Below are 26,083 nucleotides of genomic sequence, written 5' to 3' on the forward strand. Positions count from 1 at the left end.
CTGGTCGGCTAACGTAAATAAACTGGACTTGTAAATAACCCTGATTTCCAGGGAAGGAGGAATCAGATTTCAGCCTGAAATGCAGAGTTGGAGTAAACATGGAGTCGCTGGATCTCCATTCCCTGGAAAACTGTTTTAATGCCTTTTCTACATTTTTCTACATTGGCCAAGTCCCTTTCCAGCAGTGACAACGGAGGCTGCAACCACACTGCAGAAGTAATCCGGTTGTTGTTGTTATTATTATTATTGAATTTATTGGATTGCTTTTATTTAGCGACGTCTAAATGTATGGCCCTTCTCAATCTGCGGCCCCACAAAAAACGAGGGCTGGGGAAAAATCTGAATTATGTGAACAATCTGGAAATGTATGTGTTTTACTTCTATATAAAAGCGTGTCGGATCCGGATGAAACTGCAAGACTACAGCCTGAAAAACAATGCCCACCTATTTAAAAAATTGGATGTGAAGTCAGTTCTGATACAAGGGGCTTAGATTTACCCCCTTTGGCTACCAAAAAGGGATTCGAAATCACTTGAGATTTCAGATTTAATCCCTATGCACCACAGCGTTAATTCGTATTGATCCCAGACGGGATTCACTTCCATTTTTTAAACAAGTCTTCCGGAAAAGGGTTGGGTTCCGGATCTCTTCCTGGCTAAGAAAATATGGCTAAGAAATATGACTTTTTAAAACTATACCTGAAAAGAAACTCCAACGGAAAAAGGCAAATTGCCTTAGAAGCCAGGGCAGTTAAAGCGGTCTCAATCTGGATTACTTCTCTACAGTGTGTTTCGGACCTCAGATCCCAGTCTCTGCACCAAGGTACAACCAATCCGAAACATGTCTACTCAGACATAAGCCCTATTCGGGGTCAATAAGGTTTAATGTTGGTTAAATGTGAGTTAGGACTGGAATCTTAACTAGCATTAAAACCAAACATTTCACAAAAGGGTTACTAGCAGGCTGTTCAGTGAATCTGAACTAACCTTTGGTTTCCTTTTGGGGTTTTGTGGTCAGCCTCTTTGGGAAAGAACCAATGACCCTTTTGAAAAAGAAGTACTATATAACCTTGGTCAGAATACTAAACAGAGGGCTTGGAGAGGCATATTTGCACATAGCTAGGAAAAGGGAGCCATCTCTAGGTGTACAGAAAGGCAACCCCATTGGTCCCAGTGAGGTTTCCTTCCAGGTAAGGAGGGATCGGATTGCAGTCTGACGTTCAGAGCAATAAACACAGAGTAGTCACCGGATCTCCATTCCCTGGGAAACTGTCTTAAGTGCCTTTTCCCCTACTTACCTGGGAGTAAGCTCCTCCGCTGGAGGCTCCAGAGGAAACAGGCCAAGGCTGAAGGCTTGCCAAGGGCCAGAGAGGTCGGACTGCATTTAAAGGGAGGCCTGGGGGTGGGATGGCACCTTTTCAAGCCACATCTCAGGCCACATGGGGCAAGGTGGGGGGGGGGGTCACTGCTTCAAGCTACCCATGGGAATCTGGGATTAGGAAGAGGCCAAGAAGTTGGATTGTTTCGCATGCTGTCACTCTCTTTTCGCTGCTAGGGAGAGGGAAACCTTCAGCCTTGGAGGGGACAACAGAAGTCCCTTCTTGTCTAAGGATTGTCTTAGGAAGCAAAATGTCCTCCACACACAGGTCCAAAACATACTGCAGAAAGGAGCCGCTTTGAGACAGATTTCGCTGCCCTGGCTGAATGTTAGGGACATTCTGGGGTGTGTAGTTCTGGGAGACATTGAGCCTTCTCTGTCAGAGAGCTGTAGGGCCACAATCCACGACAATTCCCTGGCTTCCCTAGCCCTGAGCCAGGGCGGTTAAAGGGGTCTCAGACTGGATGGTTTCTGTAGTCCTTGGGGACTGCCTAGTAGTCCATACTAAGAAAACTCCAGTATTCGACCTGCTTCCTAGTTCTACTGGCAAGATGAGGCCCAGGGATCCTCCCTGGCTGTGTCTACACTGCAAGAATCATCCAGATTGACCCCACTTTAAACTTGCTCTGGCTCAATGCTATGGAATTCTGGGGATTATAGTTTGGAGAGACAGGGGGCCTTCTCTGTCAGAGAGCTGGGGGGCCACAGCTCAACTAGAAATCCCAGGCTTCCCTAGCCCTGAGACAAGGTGGCCATGGCAATGTCAACCTGGATGACTACTGTTGCATTCAGGGCTTGGGCCCCGGGAGTTGGGGGGTGGAGGGGAGAGGTGAATCCGGAGAGGGCTACCCATCCTTGGCCTAGAGGGGGAGGAGTCACCGGGGCCTGGGGTTCTGCTTTGGGCCCAACTCCCCATCCGCCTCCGAGACCCGGAGGAGGGCAGAGGGAAAGGCATTTGCCAAAGCCTAGCCAGGGCCTCTGGGGGGGGGGGGCTCTTTCAGGGAGGGGCCAGGGCTTCTACAAAAAACCCCAGGGCCACTTGGGGGAGGGGCCAGGGCCACTTGTGGGCGGGGCTAGTGCCATTTGGGGGCGAAGTCAGGGCCACTTTTGGGGAGGGTCCAGCCAGGGTCCAGGGGTCAAGGTCCAGGGGCGGGGCTCTTTGGGGGGAGGGTCCAGGGAGGGGAGGGCGTGGGCGTGGCCTGTCCGTGGCCCCGCCCTCCCTCTAGCTGTGGGCGTAGAAGCCGTAGTAGCCCCCGAGGTCCTTGGCGGCGGCGCAGGGCTTGTTGTCGCAGTCCCTGGGGGCCAGGGGTCCCGGCTCGGTCTTGAGGGGGGAAGGGGCGCCTTCCGGGGCCGAGGCCGAGGAAGCCGAGGCCGAGGGAGCTGCGGAGGGGGAGAGCCTCCTCCGCTTGGCCTGCTGCTGCTGCTGCTGCTGCTGCTGCTGCTGCTGCTGCTGCTGCTGCTGCTGCTCGTAAATCCCAGAGTCGGTGGAGTCGATGGACTTGATGGAGGCGGAGGAGGGCGCCTCGATCCATCCGGAGTCGGAGAGGTCCTTGGGGGGCTTGGAGTCCTCGGGGGCCGGAGGAGGGGGCGCCACCAGCGGGGACCTCTCGGGAGGAGGCAGGCCCTCGCCCTCCTCCCCGCTGCCCCCTCCTCCGGCGCCCCCTGCTGCTCCCGCTCCTCCTCCTCCTCCTCCGCCGGGCAGGTGGTAGGGCAGGCGGGCGGCGGGGCCGGCGGGGCCTGGCCAGCAGGAGAGGGCCTTGGCGTTGCAGTACTGCGGGGGGCTGCGGGCGCCCCATCCCGAGGGGTCCGGGTAGTAGCCCAGGGGGCGAGCCGTGCAGCCGGCCGCCGCTTGCAGCGGGAGCGCCTTGACCCCGGCGGCGGCGTAGGAGAGCAGGGTGGCCGCGTTGCCCGCCAGTTCCCCCGCGGGGTCGTAGGCCGAGGCGGCGGCGGCGGCGGCGGCGCCGAAGTCCAGGCGGTTGTTGGCCGGAGTGACGAACCAGCGCTGCGGGGAAGGGGCGCCGGGCTCCTCGGCCTGCTGCGGGGAGAGCAGCCCGTTCGGGTGGGGCAGCCCTCGCTCCGGGAGAGGGCCGCCTCCGGGTCCCAGGCCGCCGCCGGAGCCCCCTCCGGCCCCGCTGCCGGCCCCCAGGCTGCCCCCGGCGCCGCTGGCTCCTCCTGTGGCTCCCGATCCTGCTGCCGTGGCCCCCGTGGCCGAGGGGTGGTGGTGGTGGTGGTGATGGTGGTGGTGGAAGCCCCGGGACTTGGCGTAGTTGGAGACGAACTGGTCCTGCAGGAAGGAGCCCGCCGCCGCCGCCGCAGCCATGGCATAGCGGGCCCCGGGCACCATCTGCGAGCGAGGGGAGTCGCTGGGCGAAGGGGTCAGGCGGTCCATGTCGCAGCCCGTGTAGATCCTGGCAGGCAGCAAGGAAAGGAGGGAGGATGGGAGGAAGGAAGGGAGGGAGGAAGGAAGGAAGGAAGGAAGGAAGGAAGGAAGGAAGGAAGGAAGGGGGGAAGGACCCACAGAGAGAGAGAGAGAGGGAGGGAGAGGGAGAGGCAGGAATGGGGCTGGTCAGTAGGGGCAAGGCACAGGCCAACCTCAGCCCCTTCCCCAAGCCCCTCACACGCAGCCCGGGGGGTTGACTTGTGCCTTCAAGCCCTTTCCGACTTTTGGAAAACCTATCATCTTCTTGACAATCTTTCTCCATTGCCATCCCCTGAGGCTGAGAGAGTGTGACTTGCCTAATTCCACCCTAATCCCACCCGGGATTCGAACCCTGTTCTCCCAGTCTCCTAGTCCGACGCGTTGGCAGCACGCTAACCTAGTCAAAAAACCCAAAGCTATGGCGTCCTTCCTCTCATGGTTGTTTAAATGATCACCCTGGGACCAGGATTCGAACCCTGGCCTCCCAGTATCCTAGGGCCCAAAACCACTACCCCAGGCTGGCCCCACTGTAAGCTAGCCAGGAAGCCCAAAGGTGCGGTGGTCCCTCCTTTGGGCCCAGCCTTCCTCGCAAGGGTGTTGTGAGGAAGAAATGGCCAGGCTGGGGACATAGGTGCCCCCTTGCCTAATAAACCTGCTGAGCTCAACCCTGGGCTGGATCAAGACCTTTTTTAGAGGCCCTGAGCCTTTAATGGATTTTGATGCCCTTCCTATATATATAAATTTAAAACAGAAATAGAAAGAATAATAAATCGTAAAAAGGAACCCAAACCTACAGTAAGACGGAAACTCATGTTTGTACACTTCCACTTTAGTTCTATTTGAAAAGTTTTCTCCTACTTTTTCCTAGTTGCAAAGTCTTTGCTCAGATCAGAAAATGTCGGCGATGCTCCCCTTCCCTTGCTGATCTTGCTTAATGGTTATTAATCTAGCCCTGGTTTTGCTTCATGGATGGGTCATCTAGCCCTGCCTGGCCCACCAGTGGGAAACCTGTACCTCTCTAGATGGTAGGACTCCAGCTCCCATCAGTGTCAGGGATGACGGAGGTCCTATTTTGGGTCTACACCAAGATTTAGGCCAAGCTCTCAAGGACAGGGGGCGTCTGAGCATGTGCTGAGTTCCCTTGGCTTTTCCATGGCCCCCAACCAGACTCTTTGAGTGACACCTTGACAGGAGGGGAAGAAAGGCCCCCAGATGGCAGAACATTGGCTCCCAATTTGGGGTTGCCCTTTGCTGCTTAATAACCGCCTCTCATCCCCAGTAACTGGGGACCGAAATAAGGTCTTCCTCTTGGGCTTCTTTTAAAGGCTTCTCTATGGGAAGGGTCGACTTGAGACAGAATTCAAGGGATGATGTGGGAAAGCTTCCTTTTAAAATTATTGGGCAAAGTGCTATAAGAATATTGGACGGGGGTGACTTATTATAAGGTTCTCTCCTCCAAGCATACATTTAATTTCATTTATTTATTTCATTTTTATGCCGCCTTTCTCCCACAAAGAGACCCAAGGCGACTCACAAGATAAAAAAATCATTTTTTAAACTTTACAATGGCCTGTTACAGACAGCCAAAATAAAGCTGCTTCGAGTCACAGTGGAGGTATGGTGTTTCGATGATGCATGCGTCCTAAGAGTCCAGAAGCTACACCAAAGCCATGCTCCAGTCCTTAGGGCTGGAGTGTGGCTTTGGTGCGACTTCTGGACTCTTAGGACGCATGCATCATTGAAACACCATACCTCCACTGTGACTCGAAGCAGCTTTATTTTGGCTGTCTGTAACAGGCCAATAAGTACAAAAGCTTCCTATCGAGACTAGTTCGGATGCTCTGGGAGGGTCCTTCATGGAGGGTAAGGTAAGCTAGGCTAGGCTGCCTCGTGGGAAGCAAGCGTTCAAGTCCGAAAATGAATTAAAAAGTAGTAAAATAAGGGACAGGCTTCCCACCCCTTCAGTGTCTGGGTAGGAAAGACATCCCTGCCGGTGCTGTTTGAGTGACAAGCCTAAGGCCCCGAAGGACAAGTGGAACCCGCTACAACTCCCTCTTCTGCAAAACCCTTGGGAACCAGAGTGTTGGTCTAGGACTCTGAGAGACCACGGTTCAAATCCTCCCATAGCCATGGAACCGCGCTGGATGGACAGTCATACTCTCTCAGCTTCAGAGGAAGCCGACGGCAAAGAAAACTCCACGATAGTCAGGCTCTCTCGCCCTCTCTCTTTCTGCCTCTCCTCCCTAGAGGTACAACTTTCAAGTCATGTTCGACTTATGGTGAACCTATCCTTGGGTTTTCTTGGCAGGCTTCTTCAGAAGGTTTTTTCCCCTTCTGAGGCTGAGAGAGTGTGACTCGACCAAAGTGGGTTTACATAGCCGAGCCAGGATCCAAACCCTGGTTTCCAGAGTTCAACCCTCAAGCCACTGCACCAGACTGGCTCTCATAGGGATCTCACTATCTACCTGCAACTCATGGCAGGCAAAGTGCATATAACTATAGTTTATGAATAAATAAATAACCAGAGGCCAGGAGATCCAGGAAACTGGGCAGTATGTAAACCTTTGACGCTAGACTGCCTGAGGAGTCCTAAGCAGGGGCCCCGAGGAAGTAAAGCCCATTGAACCCAACTAGGTCTAGCTCTAACCAATCGCCCTTAGGAACCAGCAGAGAGAGGACCGGGATTAACAGTGCTGGGCAGCTGACTTCCAGAAGGCCTTGTTGGAGTGAGGGGCAGGAAGACTATATGTGGGGTTTAGTCTGTTCTCGTTGTTGTCATTGTGTACCTTCAAGTCGTTTCCGAGTTAGGGCGAGCCTAAGGCAAACCTATCATGGGGCCATTAGCATACCATACCTAAGGCCATACCATAGGGCCATTAGCATACCATACCTAAGGCCGTATCATGGAGCCATGTTATATCTCACCTAAGGCCATACCATGAAGCCATTATATCATACCTAAGGCCATACCATGGGGCCATGTTATAGCTCACCTAAGGCCATACCATGGGGCCATTAGCATACCATACCTAAGGCCGTATCATGGAGTCATGTTATATCTCACCTAAGGCCATACCATGAAGCCATTATATCATACCTAAGGCCATACCATGGGGTCATGTTATAGCTCACCTAAGGCCATACCATGGGGCCATTAGCATACCATACCTACGGCCATACCATGAGCTTTCCTTGTCAAATTTCGTCGAGGCGGTGTTTGCCACTGACTTACCCTTAGGCTGAGACAGTGTGTCTTTCCCAAGGCCACCCAATGAGTTTAAATGGTCGAGCCAAGTTTGAACCCTGGTCCTCAGAGTCCTAGTCCAACACTCAAGGAAAAGTTTCCATTTCTCTCCTGGTTAGCCAGCAAAGGGGACATACATTGGGAGACTTCTTTAAAAAAAGAAAGGGGGGGGGGGAATCCAGGGGACCCAAAACAGTGCAAACCATCCACCACCGCCCCCTTTTCCTCCTCCTCCTCCTCCTCCCCCTTCGGAAAGACAGCATTCCTGCCCCCCTTTAAAGCCAAATCCCGCTCAGAGAAGCCTAGAGCTTCAGACAAGGCAGCGCACCTGGAGATCCAGAGGGGAAGAGGGTCGCTGCCTGGCTTGGAGCCCAGAATCCAATCAACTGAGTCCTCATCTGCTTGATAACTAACCCAGACAAGGAAAGATTGGATTATGTCAGGTTCACTAAAGTCACACGTTCCAGTTCCCCCTCCCCTTAAATAGATATATAATATGTATTTAAAAAGGCTTCCTTTGAATAAAGCTCCAAAGAAACGAGTCTGAAACGCTCCCTGTCCAGAGTTTTACGATTTCCTTACAGTTATGGGGTTTTTAAAGAACACCTACGATCAGGCGTCCTCCTTTCCCAGGACCTGTCCTACATTTCAACCTTCTCTCCAGGGGGGGAAAACAATTCCAAAAATTCCCTCCGTTTTGAAAGGGATGAATGTATATTGATATGCGATAAATGTGTATGTTTTCAGCTTTTCTTTAGCAATGTCCTCTGGGGACCATTTCTGGCCGGCTCTGAATGTTTCCTTTAGAGGAGAGTCCAAGCCCGAGGCAGAGTAAGAAGAAGCGACTTCCAATAGAGATCAGGCTATTGGTTTCTATGGGTGAAGCAGATGCTTGCATACACACTCACCCCTTTGGAAAAATAAAATCCTGGCTTAATTAACTCCGAATAGTCCCTTGATTCTGTTCTCGAAGGCTGCATCCGCACTGCAGAAATAATCCAGTTTGACACTACTTTAACTGCCATGGCTCAGTTTGTGCTGCCCTCAGGTCGTTTCTGACCCATGGTGACCCTAAAGCGACTCTGTCACGGGGGTTTGCTCAGAGGAGGTTTGCCACTGCCTTCCCCTGAGGCTGGGAGCCGTGGGTTTTCGTGGCCCAGCTGGGCAGCGCTTCCCTGGCCTCTAGAGTCATAGTCCAATTTTGGGGGGAACTGTAGTTTGTTGGGGCACCAGAGCTCTCTGACAGAGAAGGCTAAATGTTTCACCAAATTACAAACTCCAGATTTCTATACCATTGAGCCGAGGCTGTTAAAGTGGTATCAAACTGGATAGTTTCTTCAGTGCGAATGCAGCCGAAAGGTCTCTAACGGCACACCCCTGAAAGGCGGCCTACGATGCTCAGGGAATGGAGCCGGTAGGTAGTTTTGCAAAGGCCCTCCCGGATTCAGCCAACTAATCCGCCTCTTGGGACCTGAGTTCGGGATTGCTTACAGGTCGATTTAAATATGGAGCCGCGAGAAGCAGCTTGCATGGGTCCGTCTACATTCCTCAACTGTGTCCTATTTGCTAGTTTTGCTGGTTGTAGCCTTCAAAGCGATTTTAACTGTCTCTGTTTTTGCCTCGCTGAAATTAAGTTATGCTTTTAATCTGTTGTAAAAGAGTGCACACCGCCTTGAGATCTCATAATACAAGGTGGGATAGAAGTATTTTAATAAAGAAAGAATAATTTTGGGGGAACAGTTGAGGAATGGGCCCTCAAACGACTGATCCGGCAGATATCCCATCCAAGACTCTGCAGTGTCTTCAGAGGCTCCTACCCACAGTTGTTGCTGTGTCCCTGATTTATGGCCGCCCTAGCACGGGTTTTCTCGGCAAGAGTTGTCTGGAGAGGGTTCGCCAAAGCCTTCCTCTGAGGCTGAGAGAGTGTGACTTGCCCAAGGTCACCCAGTGGCCCAATGGGGATGGGAACCCGGGTCCCTACACCAGCCTGGCTCTCACTAGACCTATGGCCTCAATCCATCCAGAAAGAGACCCACTGAACCAACTGCTGAGCCCCCACTGACTGAACACTTAGACTGAACGCTCCCTTCCTTCAAGGGATCCATTTCAAATTTGGGACTGTTGGATTTGGCCCACAGCCCTTTTACCAACCTCTCTTTTACAAGTGGCAAGTGGACCAAACTGCATAATCTCAAGAGACTCCATCCCGGGCAGCACCCAAAGCTTGGAGTCCCTTCCAGTGCTTTAAATCCCAACTGTGTCCTTCAATTTCCTTCGGAGGAAACCTAAGGACTAAGGCGACTTTTCCCCTCCCTTAGAAAAGCCCACAACAGCCACTGGCTGGTCCTCCGACTGGTTTTGCCCCAGAGCCCTGGACCACCCATCGGAGTTGCTATCAAGCAATTTGTTGTTGTTGTGTGCCTTTATATGGTGAACCTAAAGAATTTTCTGGGGCTGAGAGAGTGTGACTGGCATAAGGCCGCCCAGTGGGTTTCCATAGCCCAGCAGGGAATCCAAAAGAATGATGTCTAAGTCCTACTCTGCATCCGCGCAGTAAAAAAAAAAATGCAGTTAGCCACCGCTTGAACTACCCTGGCTCAATGTTACGGAATTCCGGGATGTGTAGTTTTGTGGGACATTTAACCTTTCCTATCAAAGAGTCTGGCGCCACAATATATCCCCGATCATTGAGCATTATTTCTGCAGTGCAGATGCAGCCTAGTCCACCGCTCAAACCACCGCGCTCCTGTACCTTAACCTGCAGGCTTCTAGAGCTAGGTTATAAACCTCAGTCTCCAATTCCCCAACACACTGGGAATGAAAAATAGGGTCGGACCCCGAGATCAGGGCCAGCACCCTCCTGCAGTAACAGCAGGAGAAAGGCCATGGGTTTTGCAACAGCAGCAACAGCAATCCTTTCATTACAGAGACCAGCAAAAGCTATGGCATTTGGAAACATCGGGGGTCACTGGAGGACGGGGAAAGGGGGCACACGAAACTGCCCCCGATATTTCTTCTCTGGACTGATGTGTGGGGCCAGGAACACTTTGCTTCTCAGATACATCTCTTCGCTGGGTTGACATCGGGACGCTAAGAAATCCCAAGGTAAAGAAGAAGACTTTCATGGCCGGCATCCATAGGTTTTTTGTGGGTTTTTCAGGCTATGTGGCCATGTTCGAGAAGAGTTTCTTCCTTACGTTTCGCCAGCAGAAGATGCCAGCCACAGATGCTGGCGAAACGTCAGGAAGAAACTCTTCTAGAACATGGCCACATAGCCTGAAAAACCCACAAAAAACCTATAATCCCAAGGTAACTTTGCAAGAACTAGTTGGTATTGCCCAGATTTAAAGTCGGAAAGAATTGGTCCTGCCAAGAAATATAGACTGAGCTTTTAATACTTTCCAGAGCTGGCCTTTGCTCCTGTGAGAAGAGGCAAGGGTTGGACTTTACACACAACCCTTCGTGCTAAGGAAGTCTGGGCAAGCCAAAGAAAACAGGCAGCCCCTCTTGCCTAATTTTTTTCATTATAATGCGTGGTTTTCAATTAGTTTGGGGGCTCTTTTTGGAGGGTATTTGGGGCTGATGAGGAGGGCTAGAGGTTGTGGCTGGAGCCCTGTTGGTTGTCCTCAATTGTTGTTGTTGCTTTCTGCCTTCAAGTCGTTTCGACTTATGGCGATCCTATTATCCTTGGCAAATTTCTTCGGAGGGGTTTCTATTTCCATCCTCTGGGGCTGAGAGAGTGTGACTTGCCCAAGGTCACCCAGTGGGTTTCCATGGCTGATCCGGGGCTTGAACCCTGGTCTCCAGAAATGAGAGCTGACTTATGAAATCAGTCGTTGGCTACTGAATCAATCGGTAACTAAATCCAGTTGGTTCAAGGGGTCTGCTCCAGGCAGGGCTAAACCATGCCTACAAGAGGTTGCTCAGCTCAGTGTCTCCCCAGTTTCCAGCCACTGAGGACCATCAGAAGCAAAGCAGAATGACTATCACACCCTCTGGCTTTAAAATATGTTGATGCCTCCAGATGTAATGGACTGTTTATGTATTTCTTTATATGCCGCTGGCCTGATCTCGAAGCGGGTTACGTTACACAAAAGTGGCCCTCCTTTGCCAGGAGCTGTCCTACATTTCAGCCTTCTGCCCAGGAGGAATTCCAAAATATCCTCCATTGGGAGCAGGATTAGGAAGCCTGCATTGACATTTATACCTAGTGATTCTGGCTTTTATGTCGTAAGGTCCCCCCTTTTTCTTGAAGGCCCTCCTTTGCGGAGAGGACATCTGCTGCTCGCCCTGACATTACTGCCATTCTCAGGAACGGAGCAAAAAACTAGAAAGCGCATATTGACAGGAGAGGAAAAGAAAGAGGCACAGTCCTGCCCTGCTGCCTGATGGCCCCAAAACCTTTTAAATGAATTTATTTTTAAGAAATTAAAAAAGGAGTTCCTCACACAGCATGCGGGACTTTGTCTCCTTTTGTTCCGTTACTGCAACTCTCATCATCCTCATCACCGTCCTAGCTCTTGGCCGTGTATGATGGACCTGTCCAGGACTATGGAGTCCAGTCACATTGGGAGGGCCACCCAGTTCTCCACCGCTTCGAAACCGCTTTGTATCAGGAGGCCCCTCTAAGTGTGTTTACTTCCACAAAAAGGGGGCTTAAGAGGACTCCAGCCATGGCAATTATGTTATTATTGTTTTATGTATTAATATTATTACTTGATCTAACTTTATGTAACAAGAGGCATCCTAATACTCCAAACCCATTTGCCTCAAGCCTGGATAAGTTTCCAGAGTCGGGTACCAAGAGAGAAGAGGGGGAACCGGAGACACCTGAACTGCTTTTTGGGTCAGCCAGGAAAACCTCCCTGATCTCCCTGCTTGGCCCACCTCGCAGGGCTGTTGTGAATATAAAACTGGATTGGTTTTTCTCCCCGTGTGGGTTGTTGTTGTTGTTATTATTATTATTATTATTATTATTACTTCTACTACTACTACCAGCTTGTTGGGGGCAATTAGCTTACAGTTGTAAACCGCTCAGAAACTGCTTAGTTCAGTATGAAGCGGTATATCAATGAAGCTGCTGCTGCTGCTGCGGTTTATCTAGTGCTGTTGATGTACGTGGCGCTTTACAACAAAACAAAACATATGTAACTACTTCAGTATAAAATCCCAAACTACCTTCGGGCGCCTTAGAGACAAGAGCTAGGCAGGTATGTTGACAGATATTCCTCTCTTACTCCCAAAGCAATTGGGATGGTTTCCACTTCCCACCACCACCACCATGTCCTGGTATTTTAGCAATCTCTTCCACAAGGCTAGCTGGGCAAATCCTTCTCGGGGCTGAACACAAGTGGCTATATAAACCTGGGGGGAGAGGCCAACACTGTGTGTGTGTGTGTGTGTGTGCCCATGTCTTTTCGGGGCCTCTATTGACCTACCAAGCAAGGGGCACCTTTGCCAGGGGCTGCTCAGTCCACTCATCCAAGTGGCACCTCCTGTTAGATCAGGCCACCCCACCCAGAAAAAGAAACACCAGAGGAGCCCCGCATGGCTTCCTCTTGAGGCCACCACCATCAAGGGCCACTTTCCTTTCCCGGGAAGCCAAAGTCCCCCCCCCCCCAACATTTCAAGAGAGAAGCAGCCGAAGAAGAAAGGCAGGGAGTTGTCAGCCTGACTTACGTGTCATAGTTGTCTCGGAAGCCTTTGGCGAAGGGGTTGTGATCTATCTTGAGCTGGGTGATCTGGGAAAAGGAGAGAGGAAAGGGGGAAAGGGTCAGATGCCATGCCTCCTAGGGAAGGCAAACACACGTCCTGCTGCGGGAAGGAACAATAATAATTACAACAACAACAACAACAACAACTATTATTATTATTATTATTATTATTATTATTATTATTAATTATTTGGATCCCATTCCTGTGAAAGGGAAGAACTTCCAAACTGGAATGGCGTTGCAACACCAAAAACAACTATTATGATGATGATGCCACTTTGGAAGTTCTTAATAACAATTATCATCAGCAGCATCAGCATCATTAAGAACTTCCAAAGTGAAATGGCACCATCATAATAATAGTTGTTTTTGGTGTTGCTGTGCCATTCCACTTTGGAAGTTCTTCTCTTTCCAAGGAATGGGATCCAAACAACAGCAAGATAAAGCAATCAGAAAAAACATTGAATATAGATCACACACAGAGAGACATCATCCATCCGTCTATCCACACACCACACACTCTTCTCTACGAAAAAGGGATTAGGAACCGGGAAAGGTTTAGAAATCCTCTCCCATCTTTTAGGGCAGAACGAAAGGTATCGCTCTTTTGTGAATGCTGTGTTTTGTTGTCTTTTGCTGCATGGTCAACGCGGCTTTTCCAGAATAGGTTTCCTAGAAATCTGCCAGTAGCTTTAGGCTTCTCTACCGCGATGGGTTAATATTATTTAATTTCTGATAATATGTCAAAGGCGGTCGTTTCAACTACGCAACACGCCGCCTTTCCTTTCCTTCTGCCGAAATAGTTATCAAGTCCCCTTGAGCAGCCAGAAAATATATAATCTGTGTGTGTGTGTGTGTGTGTGTGTGTGTGTGTGTGTATACTTTTTCTGCTTCTTTATCTATAAGATCTCAGTTCTGTCAGGCGCCAGATGAAATGGAGAAAGATTTAAGATCAGGGGTGACTAGAAAGTCTATCTAGCGGCATTAGGACATTTGTTGTTGTTGTTGTTGTTGGGCATCTTCAAATCATTTCTGACTAATGCCGACCCTAAGGTGAACTTATCGTGTGTTTTCTTGATTTGTTCAGCCAAGGTTTGCATGGCTTTCCCCTGAGGCTGAGAAAGTGTGACTTGCCCAAGGTCACCCAGCGGGTTTTTATGCTCCCGGGTCCTAAACTCATTCGAAGTGACCCCGAAACTCTTGCTTGTAAATTTAAAATTGCCACCGGGCTCCAGCCAAAATAACCGGAGTGGATTTCTCAGGCCTGAAGTTCTCCTCACCACGAATGGAGTGTCAACCATTACATAAATTGAATATCAAGCCAATTGAATGCCAATGTTATTGATTTATAAGATTTCCTCTGCAGTCTCAAGATAGCCCTCCTTGGTTTAATGGGATTTACCTTTGAGTAGATAGGCGTAATATTGCCCTTGCAATTTTTAAAATCAGTCTGCAAGGGTGTCATTAATTCCACACCGCACCTATTCCGAGGCACCTTTGCACTGAATCCAATGGGCCTTCCTCTCGGGTAAAGATGCCGACATTTGCCACATAAAGCCTGACATCTCACACAGTGCAACAGTTTTCTCTGCTGTTATTTAGCCAATTGCATCAATACTTCGTTGTTGTTGTTGTTGTTGTTGTTGTTGTTGTTGTGTGCCTTTAAGTCGTTTCCGACCCTTATGGCGACCCTATCCTGGGCTTTTCTTGGCAAGAACTCTTCAGAGGAGGTTTGCCACTGCCATCCTCTGAGGCTGAGAGAGTGTGATTTGCTCAAAGCCACCTAGCAGCTTTCCATGGCCAAGCCCGAATTCGAACTCTGGTCTCCAGAGTCTTAACCCGAGACTCAAACGACTACGCCAAGGGGGGGGGGGGGGGCGTAAGGAGACTTTAAAGAAAACCCCAAACCTTAAGCAACATCTTGTCCCGCCATTCCTGATCCAGATTTGGAGCGATCAAGATGCCTGATCCTGGAGCCAGCTGGGCCCAATCCTCAAGGTGACCAGTCTAGGTCTTTTTCAGGACCTGTCCTCCATTTCAACCTTTTGTCCAGGAGGAATGCCACAAGGTCCTCCAAGACCAGACTTTGGCCTTCCAGATGTTTAAGAGATTTCATCTCCCAGAATCCCCAGAGATGGGAGCTGAAGTCTTTCAAACACCTGGAAGGCCAAAGTGTAACAGTGGTTCTTAACCTTTGGTGCTCTAGATTTTTGAGACTTCGACTCCTAGAATTCCTGAACAATGAGTGTACTGACTGGGCCTTCTGGGAACTGAAGTCCAAAACGAGGCCGAAAGGTTGAGAACCACTGATTTAGAAGGATGCAGGTAATATGGTTTTTCCAAGCTTATTTGTCCTGCATATTTCCCTTGACTGTCCTCCCTTTTGCGGTGGCTGGCCCTCCTTTGCCCCTTCCCTGCCCTGGTCCCCCATCCCTCCACCCCTCCATCCCTGCCTGCCCCTTGGGTTCCCCGAAGGCGAGGGGGCTTTACATCGGTGTTCTGGTAGGCGGTGACGGCGATGAACTGGGTCTCCGGGAAGGTGAAGGTCTGGACGCGGCCGGGCTGGCTGGAGTCCTCGGTGCCGTCCTCGTTGACTTCCACCACGTGGAGGCGAGGCTGGTACTTGTGCAGGGACTGGAGGACCACCATCTGGCCAAGGCAGGAGAGACACAAGAGAGACAAGGACAAGGAGGTTGGTTGCCTGGGGCCAAGAGTCAGGAGAAGAAGGCTGCCCATGCCTAGAACCTCATGAGAGGTGGGTAGGTTTCATAGGGGATGCGTATTGGGGGTTTTTAAATTATTTTTTAGCTGACGTTTTAATTGTTTTATGGCACGCTGTTTTTAGAGTTGTTATTGTGAGCCGCCTTGGGTCCCTTCGGGGAGAAAGGCGGGATTGAAATTAAATAAGTAAATAAGTAAATAATAAGGAGGGGAAGAGGAAAAGAGGATATTGGGGGGGGGCTCTCCTTCCTCTGGGGGTCCTGGTCTACCGGGTAGGAATCCCACGCCCTTCTCAGGGAGGAACGCAGGATCTATCTATCTATCTATCTATCTATCTATCTATTTCCATCCATCCATCCTCCTTTGTTCTCCCCGGTACAGCTGCCGTCTTCTTGCAACTGGTCCAGGGTTCACTCCCAGAATTTATTTCTTTGGGGGTTCATTTTATTGATATTAATTTGTGTATGTGTGTGTATGTACACACAGAAACCTGCATACATACACACACACACACACACACACACACACACACACACACCTGCATATGCGTATAAATACATATCAATAAAATGAACCCAACAGGGAAAATGAAAAGAACATAACATGAAAATAATATGTACACACACACACACACACACACACACAGACAGGAGAAATGAAAAAAAAATAACATGAAAATAAAATGAATATATATACAGTATATATACACACATGCACACATGATTTCATAAAAGGAAACCTAATGAGAGGTGGAAATAAAATGAACATAAAATGAAAATAATATGAACACACACAGGAGTGTGCGTGGACATACATATAAATAGATGTCAATAAAGTGTACCTAATGACAGGTCGAAATAAAAGGAACATAAAATGAGTATACACAAACACACATACCTATAAGTAAATATAAATAAAATGAACCCAACAATGGGTAGAAATAAAATGGAAATGAATATATGCACACATATGCACACGCAGGCACACATGCATATTTGAAAACGTGTCAGGAGGAGTCCATTCACATTTTAATTTTAAAGAGAAAACCAGATCTATGGTGTTTCTTTTGCAAAAGACGGGCCAGGTGCCAGGATTGGGCTCCGCGGGGATGGTGTTTTTTGGGGGGATTTCCGGCTGGGAACTGAAGCCAAAGGGCTGGGAACTGAATCCCCCCCCCCAGCCTGGATCGGACCCGAAGGAGGGCTGGGGCACACCCACACCCACACCCGACTGACCTGTCCGTTGTTGTTGGAGGCGCCTTTGTTGTTGGTGAGCTTCAGCTTCCCGAAGGAGATCTCCTGCCGCATCCAGTGGGCTCCCGTGTTGGGCGAGTCCGGGTGCATGTAGACCCGGTTGCCTGCAGAGGGGACAGGCACGGACACACACAACACACAACACACACATAGTCACAACGGCATCCCCGCCACGCCTGTGGGAACCACAAGGAAGAAAGGCCAGGCGGCAGGAGGGCGGCCAGAAACCCCTAATAATAAATAATACATAGAACTTGTATTTATACCCCGCCTCTCTCTATCAATGAAAATCGAGTCGGCTTACAAGTTACAAAATCCACATACAATCCCATATCCCCATAACACACCCTCCCCTGCCCGACCTAGAAGCCCCTTCCAAGCCCGGCAGAGAAAACGTAGGAAAAGCCGTCCGTCCATCCATCCATCCATCCATCCATCCATCCATCCATCCTCCTATCTATCCACCTATCCACCTATCTATTCATCTATCTATCTATCTATCTATCTATCTATCTATCTATCTATCTATCTATCTATCATCTACCTACCTATCTACCTACCCATCCATCCATCCTCCTATATCTATCTATCTATCATCGCTCTTTCTCTCTATATATATCCAATCCATCTTTCCTCCTATCTATTCACCTATCTGCCCATCCATCCATTCATCCATCCATCCATCCATCCATCCATCCATCCATCCATCCATCCATCCATCCATCCATCCCTGATCCTCCAAGACCAGAGCAGTGGATGCTGAGCCCCCCCCCCCCCACCCACACACACACTTCCGCAACCTTTGCAAAGACCAGGCAAAATTGGACCACCATCCCAAACTCCTCTGGAGTTGAGCCCCGGAGGAACGATCAGTCAGAAGAAGCGAACTACTGTACTGTAAAACGACCCCCTTTAGCTATTGTTTTGGTGCTATGAAGGAGGCGTCCAATTTCACTTGGATGCTGAGGGTTTTCACGCAAGCTGTTCTGTGTTTCCATTGTTGTATTCAGAAATACAGTACCTGCAAGCGGCCAACATTAATAAAGATCTGCTTGCCAATGCTGATCTCCCATATGCACCTTAAAAACAGTTCCAGGGTCAGACTGTCTATTATTATTATTATTATTATTATTATTATTACTATTACTATTTTCTTGCCCGCCTTTCCCCATCGATCGAGGCGGGGGACAACATTTTACATTTATAGTTTCAATCACTCCTTAATTGCTACACATCAATGACCAGTGACTGTTTAATTTCTTTAAATCTAAAATGTAGCATCTATCTATCTATCTATCTATCTATCTATCTATCTATCTATCTATCTATCTATCTATCTATCCATCCATCCATCCATCCATCCATCCCTCTCCAGCCTGGGTCCCTGTGTCCCAGGCAAGTCCGCCAAGGCGCTCTCATTAAGCCTTCGCACCTCCAGCCCCGGGTGTTGTGTGTGTCTCCTATGTGTGTGTCTGGGTGTCTGGGTGTGTGTAGCGGGAGGTTTCAGGAAAATGTGTTAATTAGAAGTGAGAAAGAACAAAAAACAGAAGAGAAGGGGAAAGAAGGCGGCGACCAGGCTTGCCTTGGACGTTGGTGTCGGCTTTGCCGCAAGGCACCCACTTGCCTCCCTGGAAGCGCCAGTGGTTGGGGTCGGCCAGGATGACATCCACGAAAATGTTGTAGTGGGCCGTCGGATCCAGGCCAGAAATGTTGAAGCTCAAGAAAGGGAACATGCGCCTGTGTCGGGAGAGAAAGAGAAAGAGAGAGATGGAAGGAAGGAAGGAAGGAAGGAAGGAAGGAAGGAAGGAAGGAAGGAAAGAAAAGAGAGACTTTTTTAAAAGGAGGGAAGTGAGAGTTTCATAACAGTAATAATAATAATAATAATACGAATACGAACACGAATCAATCTCCCCTGCCCATCCTTGAGACCTGGCTGTCGGGTGGATGGCAAAGCGAAGCAGAGCCCCCCAAAGCCCCTCTCAGTTCCCTCGCAAAGGCGGCTGAGCCTCATCCCGAAAAGGCGGCGAGAGGCTTCCACAGATCCAGGGCTGGCAGCATGGGGCTGGAGGGAGGGCCACTGGGGACCCCCAAAGACCCCCCTCCAAAGGCCACGGAAGCAAGTCCCGGGGGATCTGGTGGCGTTTTGGTGGCCCTGGATGGAGGAGCAAGGCGTCCACCGAAGAGAAGCGGCAAAGGAGGGTCGCCGAGGGAAAGGGAACCGGCTAGAGGCTGGGAAAGTCTGGACAGGGGCAAACGTTGCAGCAGCAATGATGATGAGGATGATGATGATGATAGATTATAATTACAGATGGTAGTAATAAAATAATAGTTCTTGATGATAGATAGATAGATAGATAGATAGATAGATAGATAGATAGATAGATAGAATGATGACGATCATTGATTGATTATAATGATAATAATAGATGAGATGATAATAATAATGATGGTGGTGATTGATTATGATGGTAATAATAGATGATGATGATGATGATGATGATGATGATGATGATGATGATGATGATGATGATGATGATGCAGCAAAAGAATCTTGCAGCCCCTTTGAAACTAACTGAAAGACCGGCGTTGGTAGCGTGAGCTTTGCGGGCCTTGAGCCTCCTTCCTCAGACGCAGGTTTGGATGACACAGGTTTGCAGGAACTAAGCAGAGAAGGAGCAGAGAGGGCTTCTTGGAGGTGTCTCATCCACAGGGTCGCCATGAGTCTTACCGCAGGCAGATAAGAACAATAACAGCCAATGATCTAGTTAGTAGTAAACTTAGGGATGATATCTACAGTAATATACGACTACGATCATGATCCAAAGAATGCCTCAGACGAAGTAGACTGAAGTCTAGGAAAGCGCGTGCTGCCAACTTCTTTCTTTCAGGGAGTCTCAAAGGCGCTGCAAGATCTTTCTATATCATCATCATCATCATCATTAATGGCCAGGTGAGGAACGAAAAATGTCACAACGAGAATGAAAAGCCCCGCACCGACAAATCTTTCTCCCGCAAATACACGAAGGGAAAAACAAAGAAAAAGCTGGAGAGGCATTGGTTTGCCGCCTCAAGACAACAACAACAACAACAACAACAACCAGCCGCCTCCAGTGCGAGGAACTGACTCCTCCTGGACGGCTGCGTTATCCGAAGCACATAAAAATAAAAATAGAAATAGAAATAAATTAAATTGTAAAAAATGATGTTTGTTAAGGTCAACCCAGAAGAAAAGGGATGAGAGAAGAGGAGCCTCAAAGGGCCGGGGAAGGAGGAGGCGCCTTGGGAGCCCTGGGAAGAGGACCGGAGCCCTGCGGGCTTCCTCCAGCCGGGCTCCTTTTCCTACTTCTCCTCCTTCTCCTCCTTCTCTTTCTGCTCCTTCTCTTCCTCTTCCTCTTCCTCCATCTACTTTTTCTCCTACTCCTACTCCTTCTCTTTCTCTTTTTCCTTCAGCTCCTTATCCTTCTCTTCTTCCTTCTCCTCCTTCTCCTTCTCCTATTTCTTCTCCTTTCCCTCCTCCTTCTCCTTATGAGGGTAAAAATTAATAAAGTTGATTTTTAAAAATAGACAACATATTAAATAACTAGAACGCTATTTAGAACGCTCCTTCTCTTCCTCGCTCTCCCTCTCCTATTTCTCCTTCTCCTTCTTCTCCATCTCCTCCTCCTCCTCCTCCTGCTCTGCCGGCCTTACCTGCCTTGCTTGGTAATGATCATCTCGGTCTGGTGCCGGTGGAACTTGAGCCAGAGGGGCCGGTTGCAGAGGTAGACCTGGGCCTTGCCGGGGACCAGCCCTCCTCCGCCTTGGGCTCCCGAGGCGGCGGCGGGGAACTGGTAGAAGGGCGAGCCCTGGTAGGGGGAGGCGGCGGCGGCGGCGGGGCCGTACTGCTGCGGGTAGGGGTAGCCCGGGGGCCCCGGGTAGCCCTGCGGGGCGGCGGCGGCCGAGGGCCCCGAGAGCAGGCTGTTGTAGGCGCCGTTGCTCAGCACCGGGTGATGGTGGGCCATGTAGCGGCCGGGGCTGGCCAAGGAGAAGGCGGCCGCCGCCGCGGGGTTGTGCTGGCCCGGGTAGGGGAACATGGCAGCAGCAGCAGCAGCCCCAGGAGGAAGAGGAGGAGGAGGAGGCCCGGAGGAGGAAGGAGAGGGAGGGAGCAGGCAGCGGTCCGCTCCATCGAAGGCGGCTCGGAGCCTTTCCTGGCCGCTGCCGCCGTCCAAGGCGACGGGCGGGACTTTGCTGCGATGCTGGTGCTGCTGCTGTGGCTGCTGTAGCTGCTGCTGCTGCTGCTGCTGGTGGTGGTGGTGGTGTTGTGGTTGGTGCTGGTGTTGTTGTGGTTGCGTCGGCTGCTGGGCGTCCCCTGGCGGGTCTTTGGAGCCAGGGAAAGGGCCTGCCTCCTCCTCTTCCTCCTCCTCCTCCTCCTCCTGGGCCTGATTCGTCGTCATCCTCGTGGTGGCCCCCCTGGCGAGGCTGAGCTTTTTCAGAGGTGAGCAGCTCCTCTCCAGGTTGGCGGTGTCACTGGGAGGGTGGGGGCGCTGGGCATGGAGGGGGCGAGGGGGCTGAGGGTGAGGAGGCTCGGGCAAGGCCAGCTCGGATCCGCCCGACGCGGGAGGGTAAGCAGCAGCCCCTCCGCCACCCAGATGGAGGCATTTCTTGGAGAGCAGCACCGACGGAGGCGACAGACAAGGCTCCAGCTGCATCGCTCCAGAGGCCCCCCCCCGCCCCCAAATAAAAACTAAAATGGAAGAATAAGGAGATGTTGCTGGAGTGGAAAGGGCAGAGAAGGAAGAGACTCGGGGGGGGGAGATCGGGGTGTTTCTCTTGGTTTGGGTTTGGGATTGTTAAGGCCACCGGCCCCTCCTCTTCCTCAGCCTGGTCTTTCTCATCCTAGGACTCCAAAAGAAGCACAATTTCCCCCAAAGCTGTTATCAAAGTGGAGCCACGTTTCCTCCCCCTCTCTTTCCCTTCCTCCCTTCTTTCCTCTCTCTTTCTCTCTCTCTTCTTTCCCTCTTTCTTTCCTTCCTTCCCTCCTTCCCTCCCTCCTTCTCTCTCTCTCTCTCTCGCCTTGCCTGTCTCTTCCTCGCGAGGAGGAGCGATTGGCCAATTGACACAGCGCCGCAATCAGCGGAGCCCCGCTTTTGATCTCCAGCCCCGCCGAGCGCTCCTGCCATTGGTTCAACGAAGACAGTAATTTAATTAGATCGACATTAATTAGGATAATCACCTGGCTCCCGATCGCCACCGCTATCAAGGCAAAGGCAAAGGCAAAGGCAAAGGCAAAGGCAGGCAGGGAGACGCCGGCCACCCCCCCCCCGGCCCAACGTAGGACAAAAAGATGAATATTATTGAGGGAGATGGAAAGAGAAAGAGGGGTTGTGTTTGTGTTGGCTAGGCAGGCTTAGGACTGTGTGAGACCTTGGAGGGGGGAACCCAGGAAGGAAGGAAGGAAGGAAGGAAGGAAGGAAGGAAGGAAGGAAGGAAGGAAGGAAAGCAGGGAGGCAGGGAAAGCAGAGAGGGAGAGAGGAAAGGGAAGGGAGGAAAGAAAGTGAAAGAAAGAAAGAGAGACGGAGGGAGGGAGGAAGGGAAGGGAAGGGAAGGGAAGAAAGAGGGAGGGAGGAAGGGAAGGGAAGGGAAGGGAAGGGAAGGGAAGGGAAGAAAGAAAGAAAGAAAGAAAGAAAGAAAGAAAGACAGAAAGAAAGACAGAAAGAAAGAAAGAAAGAAAGACAGACAGACAGACAGACTGGGAGGGAGGGAAGGAAGGAAGGAAGGAAGGAAGGAAGGAAGGAAGGAAGGAAGAAGAAAAGGAAATCAGGGAAGGAAGGAAAGAGAGCAGGCAGGGAAAGAAGGAAGGAAGGAAGGAAGGAAGGAAGGAAGGAAAATAAGGGAGGGAGGGAGGGAGGGAGGGAGGGAAGGGAGGAAAAACAGGGAAGGAAAGAAGGAAGGACAAAAAACGAATGAAAGAAAAAGAGCTCCGGAGCTTCCCTCTCTGAGCTTTTCTGCCTCGATCAGTTCAGTACCGAAAGTCAAAGAGCGAGAACGTGGCAGTTTTTCCTTCGCCGGCGTGGACAGCCAGCCTTCCTCACCTCAGCCCCGGGGTTGAATCCTCTGGGTGTGTGTTGTTGTGTTGTGTGTGTGTGTGTGTTGTGTGCAGACCCTGAGGTGACCCTATTTCCTCGGCTTTTCTTGGCCAGACTGGTTCCTGAGAGGCTGAGAGAGTGTGACTCTCCCAAGGCCGCCCAGTGAGCTTCCGTGGCCTAGCAGGGATTTGAACCCTGGTCTCCGGAGTCCAACACTCCCCATCCCCAACTCATCGGGGGCAGACTTGAGGCTGGAGGGATTTTGTAGATTCAGAGGTAACTGAGAGGTCTCCCTCTTTGCTTTCAGCATTTGGACAGAGGGCAGGATCCGTCCCCAGTTACCACGGATTTACCTCGAGGCAGAGGGCAGAGCCAGGTTGTCTACAAAGATAAGAACGCTTTGAGAAGGCGTTGCTTTCCAGGTTCTTCCCCGACGGCTGCAGCGTTTGGGGAAGAAAGAAAGGAAAGAGAAAGGAGGAGGAAGAATCCGCTTCGGTTCTTTCCCCCGCTTTCATTCCCAACAAACGCAGCCTAGAAAAAAGTAACTGCTCCACCGGGGAGGGAGGGAGGGAGACTGAAATCCCTTTGGCTCTCCCCAGCCTTGGACACTCAAGGTATTCTTCCCCTTGAAATAATCATAAGATGGAGTGCCTTTAATGCCTCTTGCCTCGATGTTTACGCATTCTTTGGGAAATAAATATTTGATCTCCGCCCAGGAATTGCGGAATAGAGGGAGAGCAACAGAGGAGGGGGAGAACCCAGCCTAAAAGGCATCCATCTGGAGCCAGGGAGGCCATCCTTCTCTCGCTCCCCCCCCCCCCCCCATTACCTTTCCCCCAGCACCCAGCCTTCTCTTTGCCTCCGGCCCTGGGCCCTTCCCTGATTTGAAGGAAGGAAGGAAGGAAGGAAAAGAAAGCAAGCAAGCAGGCAGGGAAAGAAAGAAAGAAAGAAAGAAAGAAAGAAAGAAAGAAAGAAAGAAAGAAAGAAAGAAAGAAAGCAGGCAGGGAAAGAAGGAAGGAAGGAAGGAAGGAAGGAAGGACGGAAAGCAGGCAGGGAAAGAAGAGAGGGAGGGAGTAAAGGGAAGGATGGAAGGAAGGAAGGAAGGAAGGAAGGAAGGAAGGACGGAAAGCAGGCAGGGAAAGAAGAGAGGGAGAAAGTAAAGGGAAGACAGGAAGGAAGGAAGGAAGGAAGGAAGGAAGGAAGGAAGGAAGGAAGAATATATATATATATATCTTCTTTCCTTTCTTTCTTCCATTTCATATATATATATATATATATATATATATATATATATATATATATAGTGTGTGTGTGTGTGTATTTTTCCCTCTCAGAGGGAGATCTCTCCTGTGAGAAGAAGAAGCTTGCCAGAAGTAATTACCTGGATTTCGGAGGAACAAATTAACACGTCGCTGGAATAAGATCAAAGATGTAGAAGGAATGCGTTTTCGGGGGAAAGACCCCCAAAAGGAAGGCTATTACATAGTCCGTTTTTTAAGAAACGCACGCAGTGCCCGCCATAGGAGAGCCTTGCCTGGGAACCGGAGAGAGAGAGAGGGCTGGGTCGGGTGCTCTGTTCTTGGGCTGATCCCATGAAACTTCTCAACCTTGCTTTGACTTGCAAGGGTTTTAACACAACGGAATGACTAAGAAACGTTTTCTGGCCTGTTTTTTTTTTTTGGGGGGGGGGGATGTATCCACACTGCAGAAATAAAGCAGTTTGGCACCACTTTTACTTCCATGGCTCCGTCCTGTGGGATCCTGGGAGATGTAGTTTAGTGAGGTTGGAGAGTTTTGGTGCCTCACCAAACAACGGACAGAGGCATGGCAAGTTAAATCTGCAGAATTCAAAGCTATAGCTGTGTGAGTCTCTAGGATCAGTATGTGGAGAGGTCTTGCAGCACTTTTGAGACTCACTGAAAGAAAAGAAATTGGCAGCATGAGCTTTGAGCTTTTTGACCAAGCGCATCTGAGGAAGTAGACTTTAGTCTAAGAAGCGCATGCTGCCAACTTTTTTATTTCAGCTAGTCTGAAAGGCGCTACAAGATCTCTCTACATACAAGTAAAAGTGGTGCCGCACTTCTTTAGTTCTGCAGTATGGATACACCCCAAAAGAGGACTATATTACGCAGACAAAGCAAGAGCTGCTAAGATTAACGTGTAATGACCACTCTGTTGGAGATCTTGCACCAATGTTTGTGTCTATGGAATTGGGAGTAAAAGGTGTGTGTGTGTGTGTGCCTTCCTTATTGTCTGTATTCAAAGATATAGCCACGTTAGTCTGTAGCATCAGTAGAGAGATCTTGTAGTACCTTTGAGACTAACACTCAAAGGTGCTATTGTCTGTATTGTTTATTGGTATGGCCATTTGGAATTGTTCATTGCTAATAATGAGTTTCCAACTCCCTTCCATGCAGGAACTCTCAATCAAAGCATCCCAGACAAATGGCCATCCAGCCTTTGTTTAAACACCTCTAACGAAGGAAACCCCACCGCTCTCTGAGGGAGTGTCTTTATACTGTCAGCACACACTTGTTGTGTGGTCATCTTCTTTTCCTACTGCCTTCAACCTTTCCCAACCCGCTTTGATCTCCTTGGAAAAGCAGGCTATAAATAAACAGTATTAGTATTATTATCTTTTCTGGTTAATCTTGCCTTCTCATGATATGTCCAAAATATGACAGCCTGTTTAGTCAGATTGGCGTCTAGGCATTATGGTAAGGGGGCATCATTCAGTCAATCAAAGTGGTAACATTCCCAACCAGGATGGGAAATGTTCAGTTTCCCAAGATGTTTTAGGTAGCTTGACAAAGTGTCCCAAAAGCTGTTCTATAGCAGCCACAATTACAAAACATTTCAGTGGAAAACCCCAATATAAAGATGCTGTGCTGGAATTCACAAAGCACTACTCTGAGAGATGGTTCTGTTCGTTGTTCTGACAAATGCTTATGCCACAATGTAGTTCCATGTCTTTAAGACGGTGCAAGATTTTAACTGTGCCCAGACACATGCCTACTTAGAAGTAAGCGTTCCATGAATTCCATGGAAGTGAATTCCACCTCTAGCAAACTTCAAATTTTGAAGGTCATTCAGACACTACAGAAAGTGGTTGGCAACGATCATCTCACTACAGGAGCTATTGGTCCAATTTCCATGGTTTCCATGCCCCCATTGAATTAGTATTAATTATAATGAATATAATATATATTAACATATTGCATTATATTATTTTATTTTAAGATATTAGTATTGAGAAATGTGTCACTCCAATTCTGATTCAATCATTTGTA

The 26,083-nt window shown here is 49.8% G+C and overlaps 1 protein-coding gene across 2 annotated transcripts; it reads right to left on the minus strand.

The window, feature by feature from the left end:
* Positions 1-1,068: 1,068 nt before the first annotated feature.
* Positions 1,069-20,941, minus strand: TBR1 (T-box brain transcription factor 1). Of its 2 annotated transcripts, XM_089519893.1 has the most exons (7): positions 18,626-18,857; positions 18,311-18,465; positions 16,711-16,832; positions 15,245-15,403; positions 12,720-12,781; positions 7,369-7,449; positions 1,069-3,785 (listed from the first exon to the last, which is right to left on the minus strand). In XM_089519893.1, exons 2-7 carry the CDS (start codon positions 18,459-18,461, stop codon positions 2,600-2,602), a joined length of 1,761 nt encoding a protein of 586 aa, XP_089376019.1. In that variant the 5' UTR covers positions 18,462-18,465; positions 18,626-18,857; the 3' UTR covers positions 1,069-2,599. The 2 variants fall into 2 exon arrangements, with proteins under 2 accessions (XP_089376019.1, XP_089376020.1); XM_089519894.1 differs by lacking the exons at positions 7,369-7,449; positions 18,626-18,857 and adding an exon at positions 20,419-20,941.
* Between the last annotated feature and the right edge of the window lie 5,142 nt (positions 20,942-26,083).

This window comes from Sceloporus occidentalis, unplaced genomic scaffold (genome assembly GCF_023333645.1).
Source record: "Sceloporus occidentalis isolate IW3139 unplaced genomic scaffold, rSceOcc1.0.p SCAF_4, whole genome shotgun sequence".
NCBI classification, from domain to species: domain Eukaryota; kingdom Metazoa; phylum Chordata; class Lepidosauria; order Squamata; family Phrynosomatidae; genus Sceloporus; species Sceloporus occidentalis.

Bases quoted from the DNA above. Each gene is read 5' to 3' on its own strand.
- TBR1 (XM_089519894.1), bottom strand. From the start codon at position 20,801: ATGTTCCCCTACCCGGGCCAGCACAACCCCGCGGCGGCGGCCGCCTTC. The intron at 16,833-18,310 runs GCAAGCCTGGTC...TCCCCTCTGCAG, and splicing joins AGCCGACACCAACGTCCAAG to GCAACCGGGTCTACATGCAC. The intron at 12,782-15,244 runs GTAAAGCCCCCT...TCCTTTTCCCAG, and splicing joins CCGCCTACCAGAACACCGAT to ATCACCCAGCTCAAGATAGA.